The 26,439-nt window shown below is 64.5% G+C and overlaps 1 protein-coding gene across 2 annotated transcripts in view; it reads left to right on the top strand.

The window, feature by feature from the left end:
• The first annotated feature begins 17,489 nt into the window (after window positions 1-17,489).
• The window catches only part of SMOC2 (SPARC related modular calcium binding 2), a 76,930-nt gene continuing 67,980 nt past the window's right edge, over window positions 17,490-26,439 (top strand). For both annotated transcript variants that reach the window (XM_053668677.1, XM_053668676.1), the window contains exon 1: window positions 17,490-17,729. In XM_053668677.1, the coding sequence (XP_053524652.1) occupies window positions 17,646-17,729 (84 nt within the window). In that variant the 5' untranslated portion in view covers window positions 17,490-17,645. The remainder of the gene's footprint in view (window positions 17,730-26,439) is intronic.

Genomic DNA, 26,439 nt, shown 5'->3' with positions numbered 1-26,439 from the left:
ACGTTCCGTCTGGTTCCGTCCCCCACGGAGCCCCCTCTGCTCTCCTGAAGGCCCTGGGCCCCAGGGTGCTTGCGGCACCCTCCCGGCGGGACCTCTGCAAGCCTGGGCGCCCGCCCTCTCCCTCTGCTTGGACACGCGCCCGGTGGTCATTCTCTGCTGGTGCAGGCAGGGTGCTCAGGACAGCGGCCGTGCACAGGCGGTTCTGAAGTGAGGGCCGGGATGTTATTCGGTGTCTCCGTGAGACGCCGTGAGTGCAGAGCGAGACTGTGGAGAAGCGAGGCGCCGCCCCCCCCCCCACACCGAGTTCTCGGCCTCCCGCCCGCTGCTCCCAGGCAGGGCTGTGGTCGGCGTGCGCGCAGCCGACGGCGCGGAGAGTGCGCTCCAGCTGCGCGTCCACTGCCGCTGCCGCTCCAAGGCCGGTGGACCGCGCAAGCCCGAGCTCCTTCCCGCAGCCTGGAGGAGGCGCTGTCCTGGGGCGACGGGACCCCTGTGCGTGTGACCCCGCGGCCACTTCCTCCCCTGGCCGTCCCCCCACCGCTGCTTTGTGACCTCTGTCCAGAGAAAGCGAGTCGGTACGGAAACTGGTCGCCCTGAGTTCTAGAGCCACAGGGCATCCGAGGCCGATGCTCCGCTCAGGCTTTGGGCTGATCGGTGTCCCGAAGCTGGTTGGACCAAACAAGTTAAAAAAGAGTTTTTCTTCCTTCTCTTGAAGTCCTCCTTCCACACGTGTGTTCGTGAACTCTTTACGTGGCCAGGGTGACGCTGCCGCACATTCGATAATTTGGGAGGGCGAAGCTGCTGCCCTGGCTGGTGTGGGTCAGTGGGCTGAGCACAGGCCTGCGAACCAAAGGGTCACCGGTTCGATCCCCAATCAGGGCACAGGCCTGGGTGCCAGGCCAGGTCCCCGGCTGGGGATGTGTGAGAGGCAGCCACACACTGATGTTTCCCTCTCGTTCTCCTTCCCTTCCTCTCTCTCTAAAAATAAATGGATAAAACCCTAAAGAAAAAAGGCTGGTGCTGCCGAGAGGGCCCGGCAGGTGGAGAGACGCGCGTCTCTCAGGGTTTGCTTGTTGTTGCGCTGGGTTTGGTGTTTTCACTGCACAGGATGCTAAGCAATCTGTTGGTTTAGTGCAGTAGGGACTTAACCCCCAAAGATCTCTCAGGCACAGAGCTGAGCAGGAACAGAGACCCTCAGTGCCCTCCGAGTGCCCTGGGGGGCCCTGGGGTGGCAGTGCCAACCCCTCCCTGGTGCCACTTCCAGGCGGTGCTGGGGAGCAGGGTCCCCCCGAGTGCTGACCACTCTGACGTGTCTGCTGATGTTTTCGGAGGAAGACGCTGGGAGCTGCAGGGCTGAGCCTGCACCTGCCCCGGGTTCCAGCCCAGCTGTGCTCGGTGCCCCCGGGGCTGGTGACCGGTGAGGACCCCGAGCCTCGGACCCCCAGAGCCCAGCAGGGCCCTCTGGACCCCGACCCCACGCTCCATGACTGGCAGAACCTCACGTCTGTGTGGGTCTCACCTCCCACCCCCTGCCCCAGCCCCGAGCTCCTCCATTGTGGTCCCCGGGGCACATGCCAGGCTCTCAGGCCGCTGGCCAAATGCTGGATGCCACCGTGCAGCCTGGGGCCTGTGCAGGCCCCTGTTGGGGACCCGGCCTGCCTCACAGCCACGTGCCCTGACTGGGAATTGAACCGCGACCCTTTGGTTCACAGTCCAGCGTTCACTCCGCTGGAGCCACACCGGCCAGGGCTGCTTTGGGGTTTTAATCAAACCGAAGTTGTAGGAAAAGCAGCCGGAAATGCTCGTGCTCTGGAGGCTCGGAGGAGCCGCGACAGTCGGTCTGCGTCAGCGTGGAGCCCGCGGCGAGGGGGGCGGGCGGCGGGGCTGCGGCGTCCCGGGGCCCGACCCGGGGCCCCTCCTGCCCAGCAGCTGCAGGGCAGGCCCATGGGAAACAGCTGAAGTAAGCTGATGGATGTAAACCTGACACAGACACAGACTAAGTGGGTTTTCTTTTCTTTCTCATTCTTCCTCTTCAGAGAGGCAGGAAATAATCCTCAGCGACACCGGGAGGACGCGTGTGCCCAGAGGGCCCGTGAGCAGGGAGCCGGGGTCGGTGTCACGGGGACGTGTTACGTCCGGTGGTCCTCTCCTGGAGCTGCGTCCAGTGAGAGTGGACGGTTGCGGACGGGGACGATTGGGGAGGGCGGAGTTGCTGCCGGCAGGTGTGGGGCCGTCTGTGCCGAGGGAAGGCCGGGGACCGGCCCGGGGCGTCGAGGCCTGCACTGCCCGGCCGGCGAGGGTGCAGCGGTTGCGTCCTGGGCACAGCGCGGGGGGAGCCAGACAGTCTCTTGGCTGCACCTTCGTGGTGGAAGGAGGCCAAGCCCTTCCAGCACACGGGAAGCTCAGACCCAGGAAGCAGGGCAGCCACTGGGCAGGCTGCTGACAAGACGCGCAGCGGTGCGTGCCAGGCCAGGTGTGGAGGGCAGGTGTGCCAGGCCAGGTGTGGAGGGCAGGTGTGCCAGGCCCGGCGGGTGGTGCTCGCAGCTCACACAGCCCGAGTGCCAGTTCCTCCCCCCGGGAAACCGGCCGGGACAGACAGCCACAGGCTCTCACGCGTGCAGACCGACACCGTTCACCAGCGGAGAGGCCTTAACCCTCCCCTGCCGCTTGGGGGGAGTGCCGTGTTCACACACGTGTGTGGGTGTGAAGCCTGGGGTGCACACGTCCCAGGAGGCAGCAGGGTTCTGGGGGACGGGGTGGAGAAGACTCTGGACATGCCTGAGCTGTGGGTGCGGTGCCAGCTGTCCGGCTGGTTTGCTGGAAGAACCCGAGCCCCTGGGGGCAGGTCCCGGGACACCCGCCCCAGGGCAGGGTGCTGGGCAGGTCCAGACCCCGCTGAGCTGCTGCTCTGCGGGGAGTGCGTTTCAGCCCAGGCTGCCCTTCCTCCCACTCGGCCCGGAGAGCGTGTGGCCTCGAGGGCACTGCCCAGGGCGTGACTTTGAGCTGAGAAGCTCCAGACCTGGGAGCCGACTCACGTCTTAAACGGGACTGTAGACAGAAAACCGTGTCAGTCCACCGCGGGGACACCAATCCACACAGCGTGGGGCCCTGCCCTGGCACCGGGTACAGGAAACAACCTCCCTGTGCTAAGACATCTCTACCCCTCACGGTGTCGCGCGTTTACTGGCATCTGCTGCCCACGACGGCCGCCCGACAGCACCCTTGGTGCAGGTCTCTCGCCTCCACGGCGCATCTCGCCTCGGTGAAGCCAGTTCCACTGCGACACCCGGGCCGCCCGTCAGCCGGGCTGCGGGGAAGCCACGGGCCCCATAGCACCTGGCGCGCAGGCTGTGAGCCCCTGGCCACCATCCTGGGTGGGTGGCACCCTTGCCTGGCTCCCCAAGACCCGATGGCGCGGCTGGGGATGCTGGACGCCCCTCACTGTCACCCTTGCTCCCCACTCACATCTGCGCTCCTGCGGCGGTGTCCTGGGGTCACTCAGCCCCCGGAACTTGAGTGGTAGTCCTCCCCTCAGACCGCATGCACCCGGTGCAGCAGGGGGTCCTGCACACGCGTGGGCTGTGGTCACGTCACACAGGCCGGGCTGAAGTGTCAGAGTCCGAAGGGGCTCGGTGGGGCCGGGCTTGGTGGGAAGGGGGCGGGGACAACAGGAGCCCCGGTGTGAGAGAGGGTCAGGGGGCGAGTGGGGGTGGCGGGTGCTGAGCCCCCGGCAGGAACACTGGAGGGGAGGGCAGGGAACGGGGTGGGGATGGGGGAGGGCGGTCTGACGGACACAGAGTTTCCCCGATGGACTGTCCGGTCCGGAGCGGCACCAGTGGAGTGGCTTCAGGTTCTGCTTTCAAAGCTGGGTTACTAGTGTGTTCTGTGTGCATGAGCGTGCATGTGTGTGCGTGTGCCTGTGCGAGTGTGTGCTTCTGTGTGTCTCCGTGTGCGTGCATGCACGTGTGTGTTTGTGGGTGTGCCTGTGTGTGCAGTGAGCCCTCCACACTGGAGTGTCCGGCTGGCCCTGGGGACGCTGCCGGGCAGCTGGGATGGGGAACCGTTTGCCGTATTTGCAGCCTTTGCAGACAGCTGGTTTGGGGCCAGACACGGACTGCCTGGCATTTTATATTCTCCAGTTTGAGGCAAATCACAAGGTTCTGCTCTTAAGAAAAGAGGATTAAAAGCCACTAAGAAGCCTCTTTGACATGAAACAGCTCTGCTGTTTCAAGGAGCCGAATGCAGATAAATCAGAATCAGACGCGGAGCCCGGATCGGATCTACGGCATCAAACACGGACAGGCCGAGCGGGTGCGCGGGGGGCAGCCTGCCGGGCTCCACCTGACGGGAAGCCCGTCCCTCTTTTGCAGCCCAGGGCAGGGGACGCCGCCCCCCGCCGGCCCCGTGGTGCCGCCCGCCACACCTCTGTGGGCCAGCACCCCCGTGCGGGGCCCCGGGACCTGCCGACCCAAGTCTGTCCGAGGTGTGACAGCGTCACCTCTGTGTCCCCAAGGAAATCAGGTTTTTAGTGTGGTTTTGGGTTTTTAAAGGTTTCTTTCTTTGAATGGTCCCACTTGGCCGCATTCTCCTTCGGAAGAGATTTTTTAAGGAAGGTTGAGGACCATGCGCCGCGAGTAGGCGCCTCTGACGAGCGGTGCCCACGGTCCGCCCGGGGCCTCAGGGCCTGGTGTTCCTGGCCACCCGCCCCCCCGGGACCGCCTGTCCCCTCCTGCCCACGACCAGAGATTCGGCGGCACCCACTCCCACCCTGAGGGTGCATCCGTGCCCGAGTCCTTGAGAGCTGTCGCTGGTCCTCTTGTTCCTTCAGAAAAGGCTCCTGTGCTGCACACTGTCCTGAGGTGGCACTTGTCATTCCCACGGAGCCTCTGAGGCCACATCAGCTCCTGCCACGAAGTGTCACAGCCGCAGGCCCCCCGGGGCCTGGAGCAGAAACGAGCTCCAGGAAACTAACCCGACTCCTGACAACCGGCCCTCGGCCACCCCCACGGGGGTTTCTGCTGTCGGAATCCTCGGCGACCAAGTGTCCCAGGCAGCGCATCACGGAGACAGAAGTGTGACTGCAGGCGAGGGCTTGCGTGTGAGTGTGGGCAGACAGAGGGGACAGAGGTGACGTCCCACTGAAGTGTGTGCTGGACACGTGACAGGCCGGGGAAGGCGCAGGGCTCTGCTGGTCAGTGACGCAGGCCACGGTCCCCAGACAGAGCTGGCGGAGTGTCTGCGTGGGAACACTTCCGAGTGGCTTTCCCGTCCCCTGGAGGTCAGGCCCTAACACTTCCTGGTAAATAAAAGCCCGGTTTAGCCGAGCAAATCAGCCGGCTGTCAAAGCCGACAGCTGATTCCTGAGTCTCCGTGGGGGCAGATTTCGGGTGGAGTGAGGTGGAGCCCAGCCAGCAGGCCGGGGCTTGGCGCGGCCTCCGGGGGCGCACAGGACAGGCCGTGGGGACTCCGCTTCTCCTGTCCGCCCAGCACAGCGGGGACCTATGGCCTCTGTCCAGTTGTGCGGGGACTCGCGGGGGTGCCAGAGGGCGCCCAGCACGGAGGGACCTGCCCTGCCCCACCAGCAAGGAGTCGCTGTGCGGGCGGCACGCGCGTGTGCTGGTGGCGGGAACACAGGTCCATCCCCCCCAGGCCTGGCGCCCGGGCACTTTCCGACAGCAGCCGCGAATGTGTCCGTCTGTCTCACCCTGTGTCCCTGGTGACCAGGGAGGAGACGGGCTGGGGTCAAAGGTGTCAGCCTGGGGACAGAGGGAGCCCCTCGGCCCTCAGCCACGGGTTCATGATGTCACAGGACACGAGCGAGCGCGGATTCACGGACTTGGGACGACCTGTACTGAGTTCTGCACTTCAACCCAGGAAGGGCGACTCGCTCCGCACGGTGCCAGGCCGTGCGTTTCCGGGGAGCGCAGAGACGGCCCCAGCCCCCAGCTCCCGAACCCTTCTCTACGGTAACCAAGGCAGGCGCGGCCTCTCCCCCCCCCATGAGCCACCTTGGTCCCTGTTACAGCCACTGGCCAGTGACACTGCAAGCCCTTTCCAACTCCGTGGGCCCAGCGTTCAGTGTGGGGATGTCTGCAGGGCGGGCGCAGCCGCGCACGAGGCCCGATGCAGCCCTGCAGTCCCTCTACCAGTGTCCCTGGGTAGCGTCTATGTGATCAAAACACTCGGGAGGGGAAGAGAGAGGGAGAGAGACCAGCCTCTTGCAGCTGTGGAGGCCGGGAAAACCCGAGACTTGCTGTGGAGTCAGCAGAGGTGACGTGTGGGGCGAAGGCAGGGAAGGGCCGCTGCCCCAGCCCGGGGGCTCTGGGAAGGGGAGTCCCCTGCCGCCCGAGTGAGGGTCAGGCTGCGCCCCACACAGGCCTTCCACTGACCGGACGGGGCCCCCACCTCAGGCCGGCCTGCTTTGCTCAGTCTACTGACCCAAGTTCAGATGCTCCTCTTGGGCAGCACCGTCACAGACGGCCCCCGAGTCCCGTCTGACCAAATACCTGCGATCGGCAGGGCTCGGCCAAGTTCACCCCTGCCACGAACTCTCACGGTGACCTCAGCCACCCAGGTGTTGTGATATCAGCGACACAGTGGCCCCGAAGGATGACAAGTCATCGACTGTGGCCCTACAAGGCACTGCGTTCCCGGGTAGAAGCTGTGAGTTTACGACCAGTTACCAGCCCTCCGAGGGCCACAGAGCCTCGCCAGACCCCGGTTCCCAACCTCCCGCATTTCTGGGGCGTCCGCGCGTGTTGGCAGGTGTGGCGGGCGCTGCAGGAAAGACAAAGGTAGGCTGCTGGGTCGGGGCACCCCTCCCGGCTGCGTGTCTGCTGCCCCCATTGTCTTGGGGGGCGGCTGCGGGAGGCAGCCCTGTGACCACGGGGTCCCACACACGCACTGCCGGCCTCCTGGCTGCAGGTGTGGGAATCTGCAGCTCCAAGGGCAGGCTCTGTCCTGGGCCCCGCCCCCTGCCCGGCCCTGCCTCTGTCCCAGGGAGAGTCAGCCCCAGATGCCCTGGCTCTCTGGCCCGAGTTGTGTCTGGCAGACCACCAGGCCCCTCTGGGGCACACACTCAGAACCCCTGGTTGGGAGTCCCATTCCAAGCTCCAAGCAAAGAAGAAAAACATCTTTATAGTCCGAGTACAAATGGGTTTTTGGCACGTGAACGCTGCATTAGATGTTTATCAGAGATCTGGGAAGCTGGCTGGGGCAGCCCGGCCCCCCCGTGCAGCCTCCTTACAGCCTGACTCGGGCGGTGGGCAGAGTGTGGCCCCCTGTCCTGGGTCCGGCCGCTGACCAACACAAGGGCTCCGTGTGCCACAGGGGACACAGCGGTCCCTGGGCCCACCTCCTGGTGCCAGGGAGGAACCTTGGCAGGAAGAGGGGGGAGCCGGAGTTCCTCTCCAGGGGTGGGAGACGGGGGAGGAGAATGTCAGCGTCGTCATGCCAAATAGCCCAACAAAAATAAAAAGCAAGTGCCCGTGCGAGTCAGACACGGTGACGTGCACTGTTAGCATTTCAGTGGATTCCCCACTTCTTCTCTCTCTTGCACTTTTCAGAGAGAGAGCGAGGTGTGACAATTCCACGTTTGTTTGGGAAGGGGGAGGAGAACCAGGGGCTGGCTGCTGCACCTGTCAGGCAGCGGGGCCCTGTAGCGTGTCCCCGCCCCCCCCGCCGCCATGGCACAGGGACAGAGTGCAGCGTCAGCGCGTCCTCGAACCCCCGAGCCCACACAGAGGCACGCCGCACGGACGGTGGGCCTGGTGTGCAGGGCCCGGCGTCCGCGGCCCTGGCCTCCCAACACAGGGCTCCTTCTGCACGCCCACCCCTCCGCAGAGCCGCGTTCCTCGGGGCACGTCAAAAGCTGCTCGCGTCCCAGGTGCCCCAGAGGAGAGGTGGCAGGGCCGTGCGACGAGCCGAGAGTTTGCTCCGGTTGATGAAAGGTGAAATTGCGCACCTGGCACGCGCCGCGCAGCCGAGCCGGGGAAGGGCCGGTGTGCTCCGGCCTTCTGCTAAATGCGTGAGCTGTGTGGGCTCCGACGGGGTGCTGTCCACATCTGGCCGGGCGGCCCCCGCTCCACATTCCCTGCCTGGGCTGAGGCTGGGCTGGCGCAGCTGGCGTCCCCGGGGAGCCCACGCTTGGATTCCGAGGACGCTGCTGGTATTTTAGGAGAGAGTAAACATCCTCGGAAGTCTTTTGTTGTCTACAGCCAAGAATGCGCTGGAGTCTTCTGGGAGGGTGAGGAGGAGGGGGTGCGGCGGAGGAGGGACCGGGGCTGAGACCGGGAGCAGAGCCCGCGGAAAAGGGGAGGAGACCAGGGGCCCCAGAAAGCAGAAAGGCCCCCCCACCAACGCTCGTTCACAGGGAAGGTGGCCTTCATCCTTGAGTCCCCTGTCCTCGAGTCACCGTGAGCTTCTCTGGGGCCTTCGCTGATGGTCCCATGGGGCTGGGGACGGGGGCGGGGGGCAGCTCCCTGCCTCTGCGGACAGCGACTGCCCCACAGAATTCCCAAAAGTTCCTCCTGGGGCTTTTGCAACCTGGCCCGACCTCCCCCCGAGCATCACCTTGCCAAATGAGCCCCTCTTAGAAGAGTGGCGGTGGAGGCTGTCATCGGGGACAGCCCGATGACATCGGCGCCTGGGGCGCCGGCATGAATTCAGAGCGCTGCGGACGTATGTGTAAGATGGACATTTTAAAAAGAAAAGTGTGGGACTGGCCGGGCAGACGGATGAGACCGTGCGGAGCAGCACAGAGAGGTGTGACCTCGGCCGGCACTGTCTCCCCATGATGACAAAGGGCCAGAGTCTCGAAGATGCGGGGCTGGAGGGAACCGACCAGGTGACAATGCAGGGCCAGGGAAGCAGCCGTCCCCTCAGGCCAGGACTGTCATTTTGCAAGAAAACGAGCTGTTTTCATTCGTTCTGGCCAGGAACATGAAAGCACCCCAGAGGGGTGCCTTAAACAATGGACAGACAGAGGTGGACTGGCAGGGGGTCCCTTTATCAGGTCACCAATCCCATTTACGTGGGCTCCACCCCCATGACCAAATTCCCCCCCCCCACCTCGGGCCCCCATCTCCCAAGGCCAGCACACGGGAAGGGGGGGCCCTGCACGGTGCTCTCGGGGCCTCAGCCCCCACCCCCGCACCTGGCCCAGTCCCTGGAGGGGGCAGTGGCCTCCGCTCCATTGGACCGAGGCCGAGTGAGGTGTGGTGGCTCAGTCACAACAGTCCCACCTTGTCAGGGACACCTGGCCCACCCGTAGTCCTTGTGCACTTTGCCCACCTGAAATCTCCTGCTTGTCCCTCAGCTTCAGCTCCCACGGCCCCTCGGGGGTTTGGGGCCTGGCTCTCTGCACCCACAAAGACCTGCGGGCGCCCCTGCCGCAGGGCACGCCACGCCCAGTCATCTCCACCCGGGGACTCTGCATCTGGAGGTGGGGACTTCACGGCTCCACCCAGTGACCCTTTTGACGTTATCAACTAGCCCTACGAGCATATCCCGAGTGTCCCGCCTGCCATCCCAGGTGCTAGAGCCGCTGGTGGCCCACAGGGCCTGTCTGGCCTGGAGCGAACCGGGTCTGCCCCCACCGGTGGCCGGGTGGATCCCAGAGCAACTGCCGTGTCCCATTCCCACGGGCGTTCTGGGAGTGACTCAGCCTCTCCTGTCGCCCGGCACCTGCCCCGTCCCGGCTACGCTCCTTATCTGCTCTGATACTGGGCCCGCACCTGCTGCGGCTTCCGTTGGCGCCCCGGTACCCGGGGCCGCAGGTGTCTTCCCGAGGGCCCCTTCGCCCTGGTCTGGTCTCTCTGGTGAGAGCCGGTTCCTGACGTTCGCCCGGTTCTGAACCGGATTTGTTTCAGCCGTTGAGTTTCCAGGTCTCTGCACCCTCTGGTCCTGCGGCCTTTCCCCGTCAGTGGGGCGTGGGGAGGCGTTGGGGTCCTCGGGTCCGTGCTGCTGTGCTCACCACCTCCCATTCCCTCCCTGCTCATTTAAAAGGTGCTCACACGGAACAAACTTTTGGTCCATCCATGGAAATAAATGCAAGTCTTCCCGGGTCTCCTGCATCCGACACGGGGGTGGCCGAGACCGCCCACCAGGCCGCATGTGACTGGAGCTGAGCTCCCCCGTGGCTGACGGGCTCCCCGCAGCCGTGCCCTGGGAGGTGGCGGGGGCAGGGGGGCCGCTGCTGATGCCTGGGCATCTTGACGGGGGGCCGGGGACCCAGTGCTCGGGGGAGTGGGAATGAGGAAGAAGCATCACTAAATCCTGAGCATTCGGTGACTAATACCGGGACCCTCTCTTGCTGGCCGTAAAACAGTGTTTTCCGACGTGCATCGCACAGCACACCTGTGTGACCACGGCTTCCACCCGGTCCTACGTGACTCCTCACGGACACCTTTGGTGCCCCCGCTGGGCGGCTGCCTGTGGACCGCAGGCCTCTGCTTCCCCCTCCCCACCCAGACCCCGTCTGCCCTTCGGGGTCAGTTCACGTGCCATGGCCTCTGTGACCACATCCCACTTGAGGCTCGGTGGCATCCACCTCCTAATCCACGAGCCAGGACCCTGTAGCCACCCCCGGGGAGGTCCCAGGGACTGGGCACATGCCAGGCCGGGGCGCCGAGATGCAGCGTGGGTTGGGGCCTCCCGCAGCGAGCTCGCCGAGATGCCGTGCAACTGAGCGGCCCTGGCTGAGGGAGGTGCTCCCGGGGCAGGTGCTCCGTGTGTGCGGGAGGAGCCGGCGTCGGTTCTGGGAGCCAGCATAGCAGACACGTTAGTCAGAGGTTCTCAGAGGCAGGCTCTGGGGAAGTGCGGCCAGGCCCCGAGCCCGGGGAGCGCCTAGACAACCCGAAAACAAACAGCGTGGTCCCCCACCTGGTCGGAAGCCTCCTCCCCAGGGGCACGGGAGCCGGAGGACTGGCCCGGGCCTGCGGGAAGGGCTGTCCTTGGAGTCAGGATGGGGACAGGACACCGAGGGCCAGAAACCAAGCCCTGGAGGGAAATTTAAATTCCGCACAGGCACTGACTGCCAAGGAGACTTCACCCGTGATTTATCTCAGCAGAAAGTCGTTTGCGCCTGCAGGTCTCTTCCCGGGAACCTGCTGGCTTCCGACCCCTGGGCCCCGGCCAGCGGGCAGGGCCAGGCGGCACCCGGACCCTGTCCCTCTGACGGCTGCGCCCTACAGAGCACAGGCCGGTCGTGTCCCCGGCTCAGACTTCCTGGGTGTGGACCCCGCCCTGTGCTCTCTCTGAGCCCTCAAGGGCAGCTCTCGAGCTGTGTTCCAGGGCAGGGGCCGGTGTGCCCACAAAATGCTCCGTCCTTTGAGGACTTTGACAAGGACAGTACAGAGAGACGGGGCAGCTCTGGGGGCGAGTCACTGCCCTTCCTGCAAGGGGGGTGGGGAGGGGGAAGGTGGAGACCCTGGGGACGCCTGGCCCCTGCTTCCCCAAAGCTGGGCGAGGCCCAGCCCCGGGGATGCCACTCCCACCTCCCTGCCGCAGGACCGTTGGGTCGCTCAGTGAGTCCAGCCCGGCGGCCCCGGGTCCCTGCCGGTCCTCTCTCTCACTGTCTCCGTCAAGGTCTTTTCAACCAGGCATTTTGTTACTGTAGCCCCGATTCTGTGCGAAGTTATTTAAATTTGCTTTCCCCCCAAAGGTGCGACCAGCAACGTCGATGCCTCTTCTGTTCTGTGCAGTTGGCGTCTTCAGTGGGAGCCTGTGGGAGGAGGGACAGAGGGACGGCCACTGGGACCTGGCCTGGCACACCAAGCACACCGTGGCCTCGGGTGAATACTCACAGGTGTCTGTGAGCACACGAGTGTGGGCACCGCCGTGGGCTCTTTTCACGGCGCCGGGAGGGGACTCTGCTGGGCCCGTCCCCGCTCCCCTGCCCGGAGGCCGGGCCTGGCCGCAGCCTGGGTCCTTCGTGCTTAGGAGCCTGTGGAGGGTTCCACACCAGGGAATGCTCTGGAACTGCTTCTCTGAGGCTTTCCCTGAGGTCCATCCAGGACCCCTTGACGTCCTCACCCCGGGTGCCACCCCTGCGCCCTGCCCCTTGGGGTGGGCGGGCCTCCAGGACCCGTCCTGTGGGCTCTGTGCCGGACACTCAGCCACCCTCCTCGGCGAGCCAGCTGTCCTGGCTCCCGTCCTGGGCTGCCGTGTTCACGGCGTGGAGCGGGCTTTGTGTGTGTCCTCTCTCTGGCTCACGAAGGGTCAGGAAGGCGTCAGACGCGTGGCTGAGCATCTGGCCCTGTCTCCATTTCTTTAAAAGCCACCGACAGACTCACTGTGCCCCTGAGCCGCCCTGGCCCGGGACCCTAGTTCTGAAGGACCCCAGGACCCCAAGCCACCCCCCTGGTCTGCCCGCCCCCCCCCCCAGTGCTTGTCTGTCCGGGTCACAGCTTTGGCCCTGGGTCCCCCACTCACCCAGGGACCCTGGGTGGCCTGGTGCGGGCATGGCTGGAGAGACGACAGTAAGGGGGTGGCCTCTTTGTTCCTTGTACAGAAGCGTGCTTGACAGTGACACTCCCCCGCCCTGCCAGCGTCTGTGAGTGCAGCGGTGAGCCAGTCCCACCCGGGGCACTGAGCGGCTGCGGCGGCGCCGGGATCCATGCCGTGTGGGGTGGCGAAGGGCAGGCCCTCAGGGCTGGACACCCGGCCTCTCCCACTTGGCTCCCTGAAGGGCTGCCCAGGAGGGGGCACTGGCCTTCGAGAGTCTTCTCCAGGACGGCCAGGGCACGAGGGGCAGCGGAAAGACGTGGTTTTGGGGTGGGGTTCCCTCGGGAAAGGGGTCCGGCCCCGCCCCCGTCAGAACCACACTCAGAGCCACGAACCACTGCCCTCGGTCTCTGTCTCAGCGTCAGCGACACTGCGGCCCGCCGGGCTCCACCCGGAAGGCACGGCCGGGGTGGCGGGGCAGGCCACCTTTGTGCCCCTCACAGACCCCCTTTGCTGGCCTGGGGGGGTCGCTCTGAGAGCACAGTGTTCAAGGTCGGCCCGGTGAAACCCACAAGTCTTGGCCCCTGTAAAGTTCACAGGCACAGCAGGACAAGCATCCTGACGCGTGTCCGGGGACCGGGGACCCGGCCCGGTGAGCCGTCCCCACTTGGCTCTGCTGCACCCCCGGGACAGGAGGTCTTAGCTGTTTGCCCGGGGTCAGGGCAGAGCTCGGACCGCGCCCAGGCGGACTGTGGCTTCCCGGCTGGTCCCAGGGGCTCCAGGTGATGGAGGCGGGAGCCAAGCCAGGTGGACAGTGTGGCCGAAATGCCGCCACAGCAGGGCACTGGCCGCCGAAGGCCGGGAGGCTGGCCGGTGGGGTCAGGCCACAAGCAGAGAGTTTATGTCGCTGTTTCCAACACCACGAAGCCCCTTACCCTGGGGGGCATTTCCGAGCAGCCCGGGGCAGCTCGGGGTGAGGGAAGGGTCACTGGGATGCCACCCTGGGTGGGGGCTGGGGGGGCTGGCGGGGAACTGAGGTGGCTGAAGGGCTTCCTCGTGGGGTCTCTCTGGGGTCCACAGGCAGAGCAGTCCTGTGAAGCTGTCTTTCTGTCACCATTTGGCTGTTTCTCCCCCTGCAGGCAGGTCCCCGGGAAGAACCTCCTGGGCTGCAGCAAGGAGGTCGTCTGAGTTCGGGAGGGCGGGCGGTGGCCACGGTGCGCGCTCTGTGCTCTGCACACAGAGGCCTCCGCCAGCCTGGGTCTCGGTGTGAGGGGCCGGTGACGCTGCTGTTTTCAGCTCTGCCACTGATCTGGTTTGCACGGTTCACACACAGATAAGTGCAGCTTCTCGAACAGGGAGGCTGCGGTGGAGGAGCTGTTAGACGGAAGAGTTCAGTGCGCACCGGGCCGGGGCACGGTCGGCTGGAGGAGGCCTCCTCTCTGGCACCAGAACCCGTCCTGCGGAGTGGCCGGGCGTCTCCCGTCAACTCGAGAGGCAGTGTTCTCGCTGTGAAAGTAGCAATTTTGTATTTGGCTTTGCGAAACAGAACTCTCTTTGGAAACATCAAACCTGAACTTGGAAGGCTCGCAGTGGGAGTGAAGCCTCACTAGGAAGTCAAAAACAAGTGCTTTTTTTACTTGTCTGGCCCTGGAGCCTGAACGAGATGCAAACCGGAGTCAGATGTGGTGTCTGCCCTTGGCCCTTGCAGCAGCGGGGCGGCGGCGCAGGGAGGGAAGGGCCTGTGCCTGGGGGTGGAGCCGGGTCAGGGCCCGCCCAGCCAGGGCCTCCGACCCGCGGGCCCGGGAAGTCTCGGTCTGGCCTCCGCCGCCGCCGTCAGAGGAGTTCTCTGCGCGGCTTCCGCCAAGGCATCAGAAAGCATGCGTGGAACACCCAGCATGCTCTGCTGTGTTAAACAAATCCGAGAAGGACCCGGAAAGTCTCGTCGGGAAATGTGCACGGGCATCATGAGACAGAAGACACTCATCTACAAAGACACTCAGTGAATTCGGACGATTCGTCACTTGAACGTGTGAAAACAGAAAAGAGATCGAACGAGGCCCACAGCCAAACACGCATGCCCCCCTCACCCGCCCCATCCTCTGCCCCGGAGTCCCACCCAGGGGGACAGCCAGCCCGGCCCCCTGGCCAGCACTGCGGTCAGCCCACCAGCCTCCTGCCTCAGGTGGGTTCTCTGCAGTCTGGGGCTTGGCCGAAGGCCAGCGCCTGGGACGGTCATGGCCCTTTCACCTGTGGACCAAAGGGGACAAATGGAAGGGCAGGGGCTGGAGGCTCCGGGAGCCTCAGCAGCTGACTTTTCTCTTGCCCAGAGGTCGGGTGGGGTCATTCCATGAGTGGAGATGAGTGTGGCCAGCAGACAAGAGGAGAGTCACCCAGACAGACCCCAGGGAAGCGAGGTTCTGCCTGCCAAGGTTAAGGAGGGGCTGGGAGAAGACGGCAGTGCAGTGAGTGGCTGGTGGAGAGGGCTGAGGGCCTTCTGGGACCCGCACTGTGGCCGGAGTCTCGCCACTGTCCCTTGGGTGGCCCGAGGCTCACGACTCTGAGCCTCACCTCCCAGGTCCTGGGTCAGCAGGGCTAGCGGTGCCAAAGCGGGGACGTGAGCAGGCGGAAAGTGTTCTGACCGAACGCGAATCAGGCAGAAATAATACTCAAATTATACTGCATCCACCAGAAAAAAAGTCGTCTTTCAGTCTTGGCATCTAGAACCAACGAGAAAGTCCGTGGGCACAGCCGATGGAGCTGAGGCCTGAGGGAGAGTCTCAGGTCCGGGCAAGCAAGGGCAGCTCCAGGCGCAGGTGTCGCCCTCTCTTCTCCTTCAAGGTCACTTCCGTCAGCCACACAGACAGACTCTGGATCCGGAAGCCTGGGTTGAGAACGGGCCCCCAGCACTCACTGATGTAACAATACCCCCGTTTCCAGGAGCTTCTTCCTCCAGACGCCGCTTGGAAAATACCAACCAGCTCTTTCCTGCCCTGATGGTGGACTGAGCGGACCTGCTCCTGGCCCCTCTCCGCCGGGGCTCTCGCCCACACTCACGCCAGCCGTCGCCTTCCCGGAGCCTTAGGCATGTCAGGCAGGTGGACTGATTTCCTGGCGTCTTTACTAATGGTATCCATGTTCTTCACGGACGTGAAACCAATGATGTCCCCACCCTCCACTTCTAGAGTCTTTGGGGAGCCAGCACTTGGCACTCCGGACCCCGGTGGTCTCTGAAGGAGCCCACCACCCTGCTGCGTCCGTCTTGCGGGGACCCTCTGTGGACTCTGCAGTCGCCACCTGAAGGATGCATTGCGACTCCAAACCAAAGGCCTCCAGGGCCTGGGAGGCGGCCCCGGGTCCTGAGGCTCCTCCAGACCTCCGAGGAAGCGGGCGGGCCCCCCCCCCCCCCCCCGGGCACCACGCTGTCACCCTCACCTGGGAACCGCCCACTCTTCCCCTCGCCTGCTGTCCCTGGGGCTGAGGGGGGGCCACGAAGCAACCTGTTTTCAATTTTTCCAGTTCCAGGGAAACGTGCACAGAATCAAATAAATATTTCAGCCGGCGGCTCGCGTCCTCTCGGGGAGGCAGAAGGAACAAACAGAATGTTTGGTGGCACGTGACTGACTTTCCAAGGGTACCCGTCCGCTCCGAGTGTGAATTTTCTTCTCTGGACCGTCTTAGAATTTGCGGCATTTACTTTTGTTTTTTTAATCTCGATTTTTAGGAGCGTTTCCTCACGGCATTCCGTATTTACTTAATCACTCACAGCTGCTTTGCTCACCTGTTTCTCCACCCCCCCCCCCAGCAGCCCCCAGAGTTTTACTGCGATTTCCTCCCGAGCCCACGAGCCAGGAGGAATGTGTTCAAAGTGCTCTGCAGGCTCCCTGGGCCAGGGATTTGGGGGGAACTTCTCGAGCCCACGTCCTGGGGCCCTCTGTCCCTCACTTTCCTGCGGGGACGGGAGCCTGTCCCTCTGCACCATGGGACCCCCACCCTTGGGACAGCACAGTCTTTGCCTCAGCCGCGGGCTCACATCTGCTGATGCAGCCCCCTCCCCCACGGGACGAACGCTTCAGATTTTGGATTTTCTGTGTTTTGTCCTTTCCCCCCAGTGCCCCCGACCCACTAGTCAATCGGTGCATTGTTCTTGCAAATCTTCACTCTTGGTTTTCAGCGAGAGCCAGAACTAGGGCTTTCCCTGCGAAGCTGTAAGCCAAGGCTAAACTATTTCAGCAATGCCGTCTGCAATGGATACCATCCAGAGTTTGGGTGTGCGAAATTCTCCTGGTTTCCAGCCGGTCCCCACCCGGGAGGCTGCAGCCTCTGCAGCCCCTCCTTCCTGCACAAACAGGCGGCTGGCTCTGGCGGCGAGGTGCAGGGCAGGCACCTTGCAGCCACACTTGCCGAGCGGGTCGCGGCTGCAGCCGCGTTTCAGACCCGGAGCTGTGGGTCCACATCGGCCGGCGTGGATGAACCCACGCAAAGACGCCACAGGTGGCTGTCCCGGTGGAATTTTTGGATGTTGCCGCGTGTCTGGTTGCCTTGCATTCTGGGCTGGGGGAGGTGGCGTGGGCGTCCAGAGGTTGAGGAGAACCACGGTGCCTGGAGTCGGCTGGGCGCCGACGCAGGCTCCCGTGAACGCTGCTGGGTGAACCAGGCCCAGTGGCTCGTGGTGTGCAGACCAGGTGGGGGCCCTGGGGCAGGAGGGGGGTGCAGCGCATCTCGGGGCTGTGGCAGGGAGCTTCACATTTGTGTGCACGTGTGGAGTATGCGTGTGCATATATATGTGCCTCCGCGTGTGTGCCGGCGCAGGAAGGAGGCTCGGTGCCGACAGGCCGCAGCACCGCCCTGGTGGGCTCCTTGGGGGCTCTGGTTCAGCAGACCCGCGCCAGGGTGGCCCCTGGGCCGGAGCGGGCATCTGAGCCTAGCGGGCGCGGCGGGGAGCGCGGGAGGTGGGGCTGGGGAGCGGAGGGGAGGGGAGGAGGGGAGGGAGGGACGGAGGGACGGAGGAGGCTCCGGGACGCCCTGGAGTTATTTGACAGGAGCCAGGGAAGCCGCACGGACGCGGAGGAGCGCTCCGGGCCGGGAGGGTAGCTGGTGGACTCCGGGCTGCCTGGGGCGCTGGGGAGAGGACCTCGAGCAGCCCCTCTGCCCGGCTCCCAGCCGCTCTGCGCGTCGCCGCTCCGGCCGCGCGCCCCGCCCTCGCCATGCTGCTGTCCGGGCTCTGCTGGCTGCCGCTGCTCGCGGGGCTGCTCCCGCCGGCGCCCGCGCAGAGGTTCTCGGCGCTCACGGTGAGTCCCGGCCGGTCCCGGCGTCCCCTCGGCCCAGGCTCTGGACTCAGGGAGCAGGTGACCCTCGAGGCGGTGCCTCCCCCTCCTGGCGGGCGGAGGCAGGTGGGACTCCGGTGGGTGGATGGCGTGCGCCTCCAGGCTGCGGGGGGCGCGCGGGGTGCTGGCGCCGCGGGTGGGCGGGAGTTGGGGCGTGCTCCCCACTTGCGCACCTACATGGCCGGCGCCACCCCCGCAGAGAGTTCGAGGAGGGCCCACCAGAGAGCCTTCGCCCACGCGCCGCTGATCCAGCTTCCAGGAGCCTGTCTGTGAGCGGGCTCCCCGCGTGGGTGAAGGGGCTGCCCTGTGGGCCCTCCCTGTGGCCCGTGAATCTCGCCTGAGTCTCCTGGCGACCTCTCTAAGGAGGGCTGGGAAAAGCGGATGGCATCACAAATAAAACCATTTGTCAGTGGGGTGCACGGGCGGGACTGGGAGGGAGGAGGCGTCTCCAGGGTCATGTGCCCTCAAGTCCTCTCCCGGGGCCCGTGCTGGGCGCAGGCCGCACGACCCAGCGCGTGGGTCCGGGTGGTTGACCGCTGTGTGTTTTTCCCTCTTAGCTGCAACGTCTGGGGGATGGCCTTGGCCGGCACAGCGCCCAGTGCCGAGCACGGAGCTATGTGCAGGGGCCGCGCCAAGCCACCGGCTGCTGGCCGGCCAGCTGCAGCCCCCAGCTCGGGCAGGCCTCGTGGGCTCTCAGCGTTTGCAAACCCGTAATTAATGCAATCTGCAGGGACGAAAACAGTCCCCTTGAATGTGTTTTTGAACAAGTGCTTCAGGAAAGATGGAGGGTGGAGAGAACACCTCTGGTGCAGGAGGCAGTTTCAAAGCGGCCAGGGGCTCGTCCCGAAGGTGGTTACTGCCTGGAAAACAGAGGCTGTGGTCGGGTCTGCCTTCAGCAAATCCGAAGTCCTCTGCGAGCCTTCTTTTTTCTTTTAAAGCAGGACGAGGGGGAAGGAGCTGGTGAGTTCATGGTTCATACCTAAAATTCTTCTGGAGCGGTCGTGGGTCCCTGCCTTGTCTCACAGCGACTTGTAGATTAGAGCCTGCGAGCTGCAGGCGTGAGGGAAGTTTTCACACGCTCGGCTCTCCCCGCCGACTTTCATCTTCCTGGAGGGTTCGCTGCACGTGTTCATGTGTGTGCACATCTGTACATACATAGACACAGTGATGCACACACATAAAAACAGAGCCCCCCAACCCCGCCTCACAGTGCACGCAAGGCTGGGGCCAGTTCTCAGAATGCGACCCCAACCAAGCTTGCTCCAGACCCGGGGCGGCAGGTTGCCCACCGAGTTTCTGAAAGTGCCCAGAGCAGCCTGTCGTCTGCCAGCTGGGCTGGCGGGACCCTCGGCCGGGTGGTCCCCCCCCCCCAGAGGAGCAGCAGGACCCCTGTGGTTAGTTATTGGAACGATTTAAATCTCTGCAGATTTTCTCCTCTGCTCTCCCCGCCCTCTTCTGATTTAACCATTTGCTTGGAGCCTCTGGCCCTTCGCCTCTGACAGTGGCTCTCGGGGTGCCCACCCCCCCGGGGGGGCGCCCGTGGTGACAGATCCCAGGGGCCCGCGGTGCCTCCCTTACGGCACTGCCCAGACAGCTTTTGGCTTCGAAACCACATTTGCAAATAAAATGCTGCGCTGCTTTTGCATGCAGGAGAAAAGTTTAAAGCTGTAAAATATTTTGGCAGACTGCTTCCTACCCTGCCCCCAGCCCGGGACATCAGGAAGTTGGCCGAGGGGCCTCGTGGAAATGCTATGTGTGCGGGGTCTCCCCGGGGTGCTGACGTCTCCCCAGGCCCCTTCCTGGTCCGTGGGCATGTCTTTTGTTCTCAGGGGAGCGGCTGTGGACTCACATGTGGCCTTTCACCCGTCAGAGAGGCAGCCTCAGCCCGTGGGGACGGGCGTGACAGCTAGTTTCCTCTGGGGGCACATCCCCAACTTTTCTCTTCTTCACCCCCCGTATCTGTAAAGCGGGGATACAGCAATGGTGTCTGTTTAACACGTGTGAAGACGAGAACTATGCTTCTAGTGTGCTCGGTGCACATTAGTTCTCCAATTAGCAGCGAGTCTGTGGACACCCACGGCCCGGCCCCTCCAGAGACAGTTTTAAAACCTGCAATTACTGGCTCGCAGGGCTGTGCCGTCGGGGGTGCCTGCTCGCGGGCCCGTCTCTCCACCTGTCGCGGCGGCGAGGGCACGCTCAGTATGTGCCTGGGCAGTGCCGACGGTGAGCGGTGCAGGCTGCGGGGCCGCGGACACAGGTGCGGTGCTGCGCCTCCTGCTCCGTCCGGGCTTCTCACCCAGCCGCCGAGCCTCTGCCTCCTGGGCCCACGGCTCTGCGACCTGGCCTCGCGGAACTCCGCCTGTCTCCCCGCTCTCGGAGCGGAGCATGGTCCAAGTGCACCACTGGGCTTTGTGTTCCTGACTCAGAGAATCTGCTTTGCTTGAAAAGTATCTTTTTTACGTTTTGCCTTAAGACGTTTTCTGTTTTTTTTCTCCTGACTTTCTGATGGTTTGGTGTAACCTCACGGTCCTCGATCAGGGCTCGGCGTTTTTCCCGGTCGGCAGGGTGTCCGCGGCGTCCACTCCACCCTCATTTGGGCCCACGTCTCTCTTGTCCTTGGAGACGTGGGTCCCCCCAAGGCCGGGCCACGCCCACTGTCCATTTCCCATGCGAGTGGTTGGCCTTTTAAAAAACACCTCTGTGCGTGGCTGCGACTGGGAGGGACCCCCCCACGTGACTCCCTGGCCGCACCGCAGGCCCACGGCCTCTGCGCAGCGGCACAGACGGTGACGGGCAGCCAGGGAGCCGGCAGCTGTGTGCGTCCTGTGGGGGCCGGGAGGGGCGTCCCCGTGCCCCTGTCCCGTCAGCAGGGCCGCAGACTCATGTCGGAGCTGCCCCTGTGCCTTGGTGCCTGCGCTCAGAAGGCAGCGTGAAGGGGCCCCCGCCCCGCCCTGCGCCTGTTCTCACTGCTGTAAAAGGCAAGCTCCCCACGTGCCCCCGCGATGCCCACACTCTGCTGGGGGTGCTCTGGTCTGTGTCCTCCTTCCACCTCACAGCAAGCCGACGAGAGACGTCCTGCTCGGCCGCCTCCAGGAGGAGGGACACGGAACCTCCGGAGCCCCTGTCGGAGCCCCCGGGCCTGAGGCTGATCGAGGGGCTTCCAAACCCAACCTGGAACTGCTCTCCTTCCTCCAGGATGGGGGTGGGCGTCCGGCACAGACTTTATAGTTGGGCACCGCCTTCCCCCCTCGGGACTGGTTGACCTTTGTCACCTTCCCACGAGGGCCTGGTGCACCTGGGGTGAGGCGGGGGAGGGGGGGCTCAGGACTCGCTGGGCCGGGGCACGGTGACCAGGGTTGAAATGCTGGCTTTCCACCCTGCCTGTGTTCTTTGCTCTGAAAGAGAGGGAAGGAGACAGAAAAGGGAATTCGCTCAAACACTGATTTTCGAAGCGTCCTTATCAGTGTGTTTGGGACCGGCCCGGCCGTTGCGGAGACACCCCCGTTCCTGGGCGGTCGTGGTGCGAGCCCCGGGCCTCCTGTTCTGACGCTGCGCCCACTCCCAGTTTCTGTCCTAGGCGTGGCCGTGCTTTTCCGCCCCCCAGGTGGCTCCGGGGGGCCCCAGGGTGCTGTCGGCCAGCAGTGTGCCACTCGCCAGCACCCGATGGGCCCCGGGTGGTCGAGGAGGAGGAAACGGAACACAGACATGGTTTCCCCACTGAGAAGCCTGTTCACCCGGCGACCAGACACCTAGCCGTCTGGAAGAGTCACTTGAATTTTTACTTGAAGTCAAAACCATAAATAAAACTCGAAGCCACTGCCGGCTCTAACAGGACAGCAGCGAGCGCCCGGACGCAGCAGAGGTCATGGTGCCGAGGGGCAGTGGGCATCTGAGGGACCCTGCATCTGGACGAGCCCTGCAGCCGCCCGGGGACTCGGCAGCGGCTGGGGTGGGGCTGCGGTGCGGCCCGTCAGGCAGGGCAGTGTCCACGTGTCTCTGAGTGGAGGGCCTCCCCACTCCGCACACACAGGACCGGCGCAGGATGAGGAGTTACCGGTCGGAATTAGGAGGAAACTCGAAGCCGTTTTCTGGGTTCATTGGTACAAAACTGGACTCCTCCCCCTCCCGATGGTGTCGGTGGTGGGACGGGATTTCACCGTGAACACTGGTGTGGCTTCAGCGCGTGGCTGGCCATCCACTGAGCGCGGGCCCACAGAGGAAGGCTTTCGGGAGTGAGGTACTGGCTCTGGGGGCTGAGAAGAGGCTGCTGCCCGTGGGGGAGCGGCAGGCAGTCCCCTGTGGCCCGGGCTGGCGGCCCGAGAGCAGAGGTCTGCAGCAGAGCACAGCGTGTGGAACCGAGTGGGACGTCAACCGAAGCTGGTTCGCTGCACCGTCCGGCCAGGTTTGATGGGGATCTTCGACATGGGCCGCGTTGGAGTGACAGCTGCCGCTGTAAGGACGCCCAGGTCTTCGTTAGGACGTGTGACACTCTGGGGCCTGGGGCTGGCGAAGCAGAGTCTCCTCTTTGCACCTCCCCCCTTTCCTGTCCTCTCCCTCCGCGCCCCCCACCCCGGCCAACGTTTCCCTTTCTCGTCCACACCTTGGCCCAAAGCCCCCTGGGTCCCTGCGCCTCTCCCGTCAGCCGGCACGGACCACGGGTGTTGTGCTGTCTGCTCAGTCCTGATCAGACCCCATCAGAGGTTTTGTAGTTTCTGTTCCTCGTATTCTCTCCCCCAAAAGCCTCTGCTAGCCTCGTCCTGGTGGCCGGCTCCCTGCGGTGGGTGGGTGGCTGCCACCACCCTGCCCCCGGCACCGAGTTGCTGCGGCCGTTCTTTCGCAAGCCCCGGCCATGGCAGTTTTCCGGGGGGTGAACCAGCGCGTCCCGTTTGAGGTTGCTGGCCCAGAGTCTGCCAACGGTGACGGAGTCTCAGCGTGCGAGCTGGGCTCCGAGCGAACGGTGATCCGCGGGGCGTTCGCTGCTTGGGAGACTTCCTCGGCCCCATCTGCCGGGCCTGCCCCGCCTGGGTGTCTCAGGTGTGTCGGCTCCAGTCCCTTGTTAAAGGACAAGTTGCCCCGTTTCCCGGCCAACAATGCTGCCGTGTCTAGGTTGACCTCGTCCAGGTGTCTGTGTTTACCTGTCGCCTGTTCTCCGTAATCAAGGCCCAGAAACACAGGACGCACCCCACGTCCAGGACGAGCACACTCACGGGCACTCAGCTTCCTTCCTGGGGTTCGGACGTCTCTCTGTCTCCCCGTGACTCCGCCCACACGGCAGGCCTGCCCCACAGCAGCCCCCGTGGATGGGCCCTGAGTCGGGGCTGCACGCCGGTCCTTCGCGTGAGGACTCGTGTTTGTTGATGGTCCCAGGCCGACTCCGAAGGGCGGGACACCCCACAGACATGCGTGGAGACCGGTTCAGCTGAACTGGGGGGCCCGTCCCGGTGGTGGCCCTGGGGCAGAGGCCGTCCCCTCTCCCGTCTCAGGGTTCTCAGCAGCCACAGAAAAGGAGGCGCCTGCCACCCCGGGGCCAGAAGAAGGCTGGCCCGGCTCCTGTGCTGTGACCAAGAGGGTCACGAGAGAGCCGCGTGCGGGCAGTGGCCTCTGTCTCCGGAAGAGTGAGCTGCACATTCGTGCCGACTGAGGGACGATGTCACAGTGCCCTGAGTGGTGGTGCTGGAGAAGTGGGTGACGGAGCACGTCGGCCGCTGACCTGAATGTCCAAGGGTGCCTTTCGGGGCCGGGACGTGGGTGTGTGAGCTCCTTCGAGGAGCCTCTGTGCCCGGCAGACGTGTTCCACCAGGCCTCCTCCGGCGTCATCGGAACTCTGGCGGCATGAACTTGGGGCTCCGCCGTCATGCAGACTCTGACGCCAGCGTGCCTGTGTGTGGCCGAGCGAGCAGCCCGTCTTCAGAGCGGAACGCAGACTGGCCCTTTCTTTCCGCATCTTGTTCTGGTTTCTCATCACTAACACTCCCCGATGCTCCAAGGAAGCTCTCTGCACGAGAATCTAGCTCCCATCTGTACTTTTAAAAGAGTTTTACTCTGGCCTATATTTTTGTAACATTGAGGGAACATACATACATCGGAAGAAATGCCACAGGGCCCCTCGGCCTCAGCCTTCTCAGGGGACCTCATCCTCAGGCCGGGTCCCCTTTCTGCTTTCTGGGGGCGCAGCACCTCCGGAGGGGTCACCCCGCAGGGCACAGCCACGTGTGGCTGGCTGTCAGCCCTAAGCCGCCCTGTCGGAGGCTCTGGTGCACCGGTCCCCTGACGGCTGCCGTTGGAACTTCCTGAGCCTGTGGTGGTCCTTCCTGTGCCTTCCCGACCCTGACGCCCCAGGCTGGAGGGTCCCTGCAGTTCGCATGAATTTCTGGGAGATCCTCCGTCCTCCTCTGACTGGGTGGCCCCGCACACCAGCGAGACGGGCCAGTGTCCCCCCGGGAGAGGGACTCTGGGAGCTTCCTGTCACTGCCTTGATGCGCCGTCCCCAGGACATGTGGCCGCATCCACACCCCCTCCTTCACCCCACACTCCCCCAACCCCAGAATCAGCAACTGAACCCCATCGGGCTTCCAAGTCCATGTTCCTGTGAATCACACTCTGAAAACTGCACGCTTACCTGGTGATTGACAGGTGGCGAGCACGGCTGTCCTCGTGCCCTCGGCCCCGGCTGCCGTCTGGGCGCCGTCTCCCCGTGCCGGGCGAGCGTGGCTGGGACCAGTCAGACTCTGCTGAGCGCCAGCGATAGTATCTCCTCTGCGCCCCGGCCTGCCGAGCAGCCGCCGGCTCTGGCGGGTGTGTGTGGCTGGGACTGTGGGGACGCCTCAGGGCGAGGAAGGTGAGTCACAGCTCCGACCTGAGCCTGCTCGCCCGCTCCGTGCGGGCCCGGCCGCTCGGGGCTCAGACAGGGGGGCGCTCACGCGCATCTGGCCTCGTTCTTAAAAAAGATTTATCTTGTGCAGGGGCTGCCAAACACAGAGCACTTTCTTGTCCAGAGATGTAATCCGGGTGGGGCCGCGGGCCCCTCTCCTGCGCGCCTGGTGTCCCTCCTGCCTTTGGCACCCCCGCCCCCAAGCCCAGGTTCCAGGTTTGGTCACTGTGGATCAGCCATCTGACACCCGGGGGGCGGACACGGGGGTGGGGACCTCCCTGCTCCACCTCGACCACAAGAGGGGGCCCGAGAGCAGGCCGGCCCCGCCCTGTGGGAACTGGGGCCCCAGAGGTGGGGTTTCCGGTTAAGGCCACCAGCAAAGCTTCTGCCACCTTGGTGACAAAAAGGACCCCGACCTGGCCACCAGCCCGAGTCCAGGCATCACGCCGGGCTTCCCAGTTCCTGGCTTTCGGTGCAGAGGTGCTCCGCAGGGAGTGGAACACTGGGGCCATTTTTCTTCAATGTCCTGCAGCTTTGCTGGGAGTGTGGCTGTGTGTGCTCCGCCGGGAGCCGTCACTCTCCGAGAGACCTGCTGTGTGGCTGAGAGAGGGCTGCGGCCCGCAGGTCCTGCGGGGCAGAGGCCTCCCCACGCGGTGGCCGTGACCCCCACGCTGGCTGTCAGTGTTCTCCTGGAGGGAGTGTGCGGGTGTGCCAACCTCAGGACAGGGCGAACCCGAAAGGACTGTGACGGCAGCGATTCCAAGTGTGTGCTTTTCCCATGAAGTCGTCACTCATGCGTCACGGGACGGGGCTCTGGAGGGGGGGGTGACATGCCAGCCCCCGGGAAGCAGATGAATAAACTCAGTGGCCGGCTTACATGGGTGTCTGTGCCTGCTCGAGGACTTCACGTGAGGGGCATGAAGCATCCCCTGCGTTTGGGGGGAAGCTGAGAGCGTCCGGTGCGGAGGGGGATGCCTAAGAGTGCTGGCAGGTGTGGGGGGCGTGAAGGGCTATGCAGGGGGTGGGCTGGCGGCCAATGGGGCATCAGAGCAGGGGAGAAGCAGGCCTTCGGGGAAGCTGTGATGTTGGGGTGCAGACAGCCTCCTGGTACAGGTGTGGTGTGTGATACCGCTCGTGCTCTGTGTCACTGCTGGGAGGCGCGGTGGGCAGGCACAGAGAGGGGACCCTCGGGCAGGGAGACGTGTTTGACCAAACCCTGAGAGCAAAGCCAGTGCCGCCGCCCTCTACGCTGCGAGCATCAGAACTGACGGTGCAGCGCCCAGCGCCGCTTGGCCGCACGGCACCGCCGTCTCAGGCGCCGCGTCCTCTGGGAGCCCTGGGCTGGTGCCTGACGAGCAGTGACAGGTGGCGCTCGTGCGGCGTGCACTGGACTGCGATCACTTAATCCCCGTGTTTGCCTCTGGGCTGCCTGGTAATTACTGAGTGACCTGGAGCATCACCCCTTGTAAACACACCGGGTGCCAGGTTGCCGCCGTGTCCACGTGGCTGGAGGGATCCTCCGGGCCAGCCAGGGGCGAAGGCAGCCGGTCTCCACGCCTCCACGGAGGGCGCTGGGCTGGGCGAGCCTCTGGTCCGGGACCCGCAGCCCAGAGGCCCGCCCGCCCGTCTTGCCGCACCTCCACCTGCTGGAAGTCAGTGTGCCAGGCGGGCAGGATGGTCGGCCCGGCAGAGGGGAAGCTCCGGCTTTTCCAGAAGTTGTTCCGTCGCTCCCCTCTGCCCACCTGTCAGGACCACCTGTCTTGTGTTTCCGTATTTGTCGCTGGTTTGTGGCTGCCTGAGGCT

Source organism: Artibeus jamaicensis, unplaced genomic scaffold, assembly GCF_021234435.1.
Source record: "Artibeus jamaicensis isolate MK-2021 breed Jamaican fruit bat unplaced genomic scaffold, CSHL_Jam_final contig_497, whole genome shotgun sequence".
NCBI classification, from domain to species: Eukaryota; Metazoa; Chordata; class Mammalia; order Chiroptera; family Phyllostomidae; genus Artibeus; species Artibeus jamaicensis.
The sequence above is the reverse complement of the archived record's forward strand: the minus strand, read 5'-3'. Positions and strand labels throughout refer to the sequence as shown.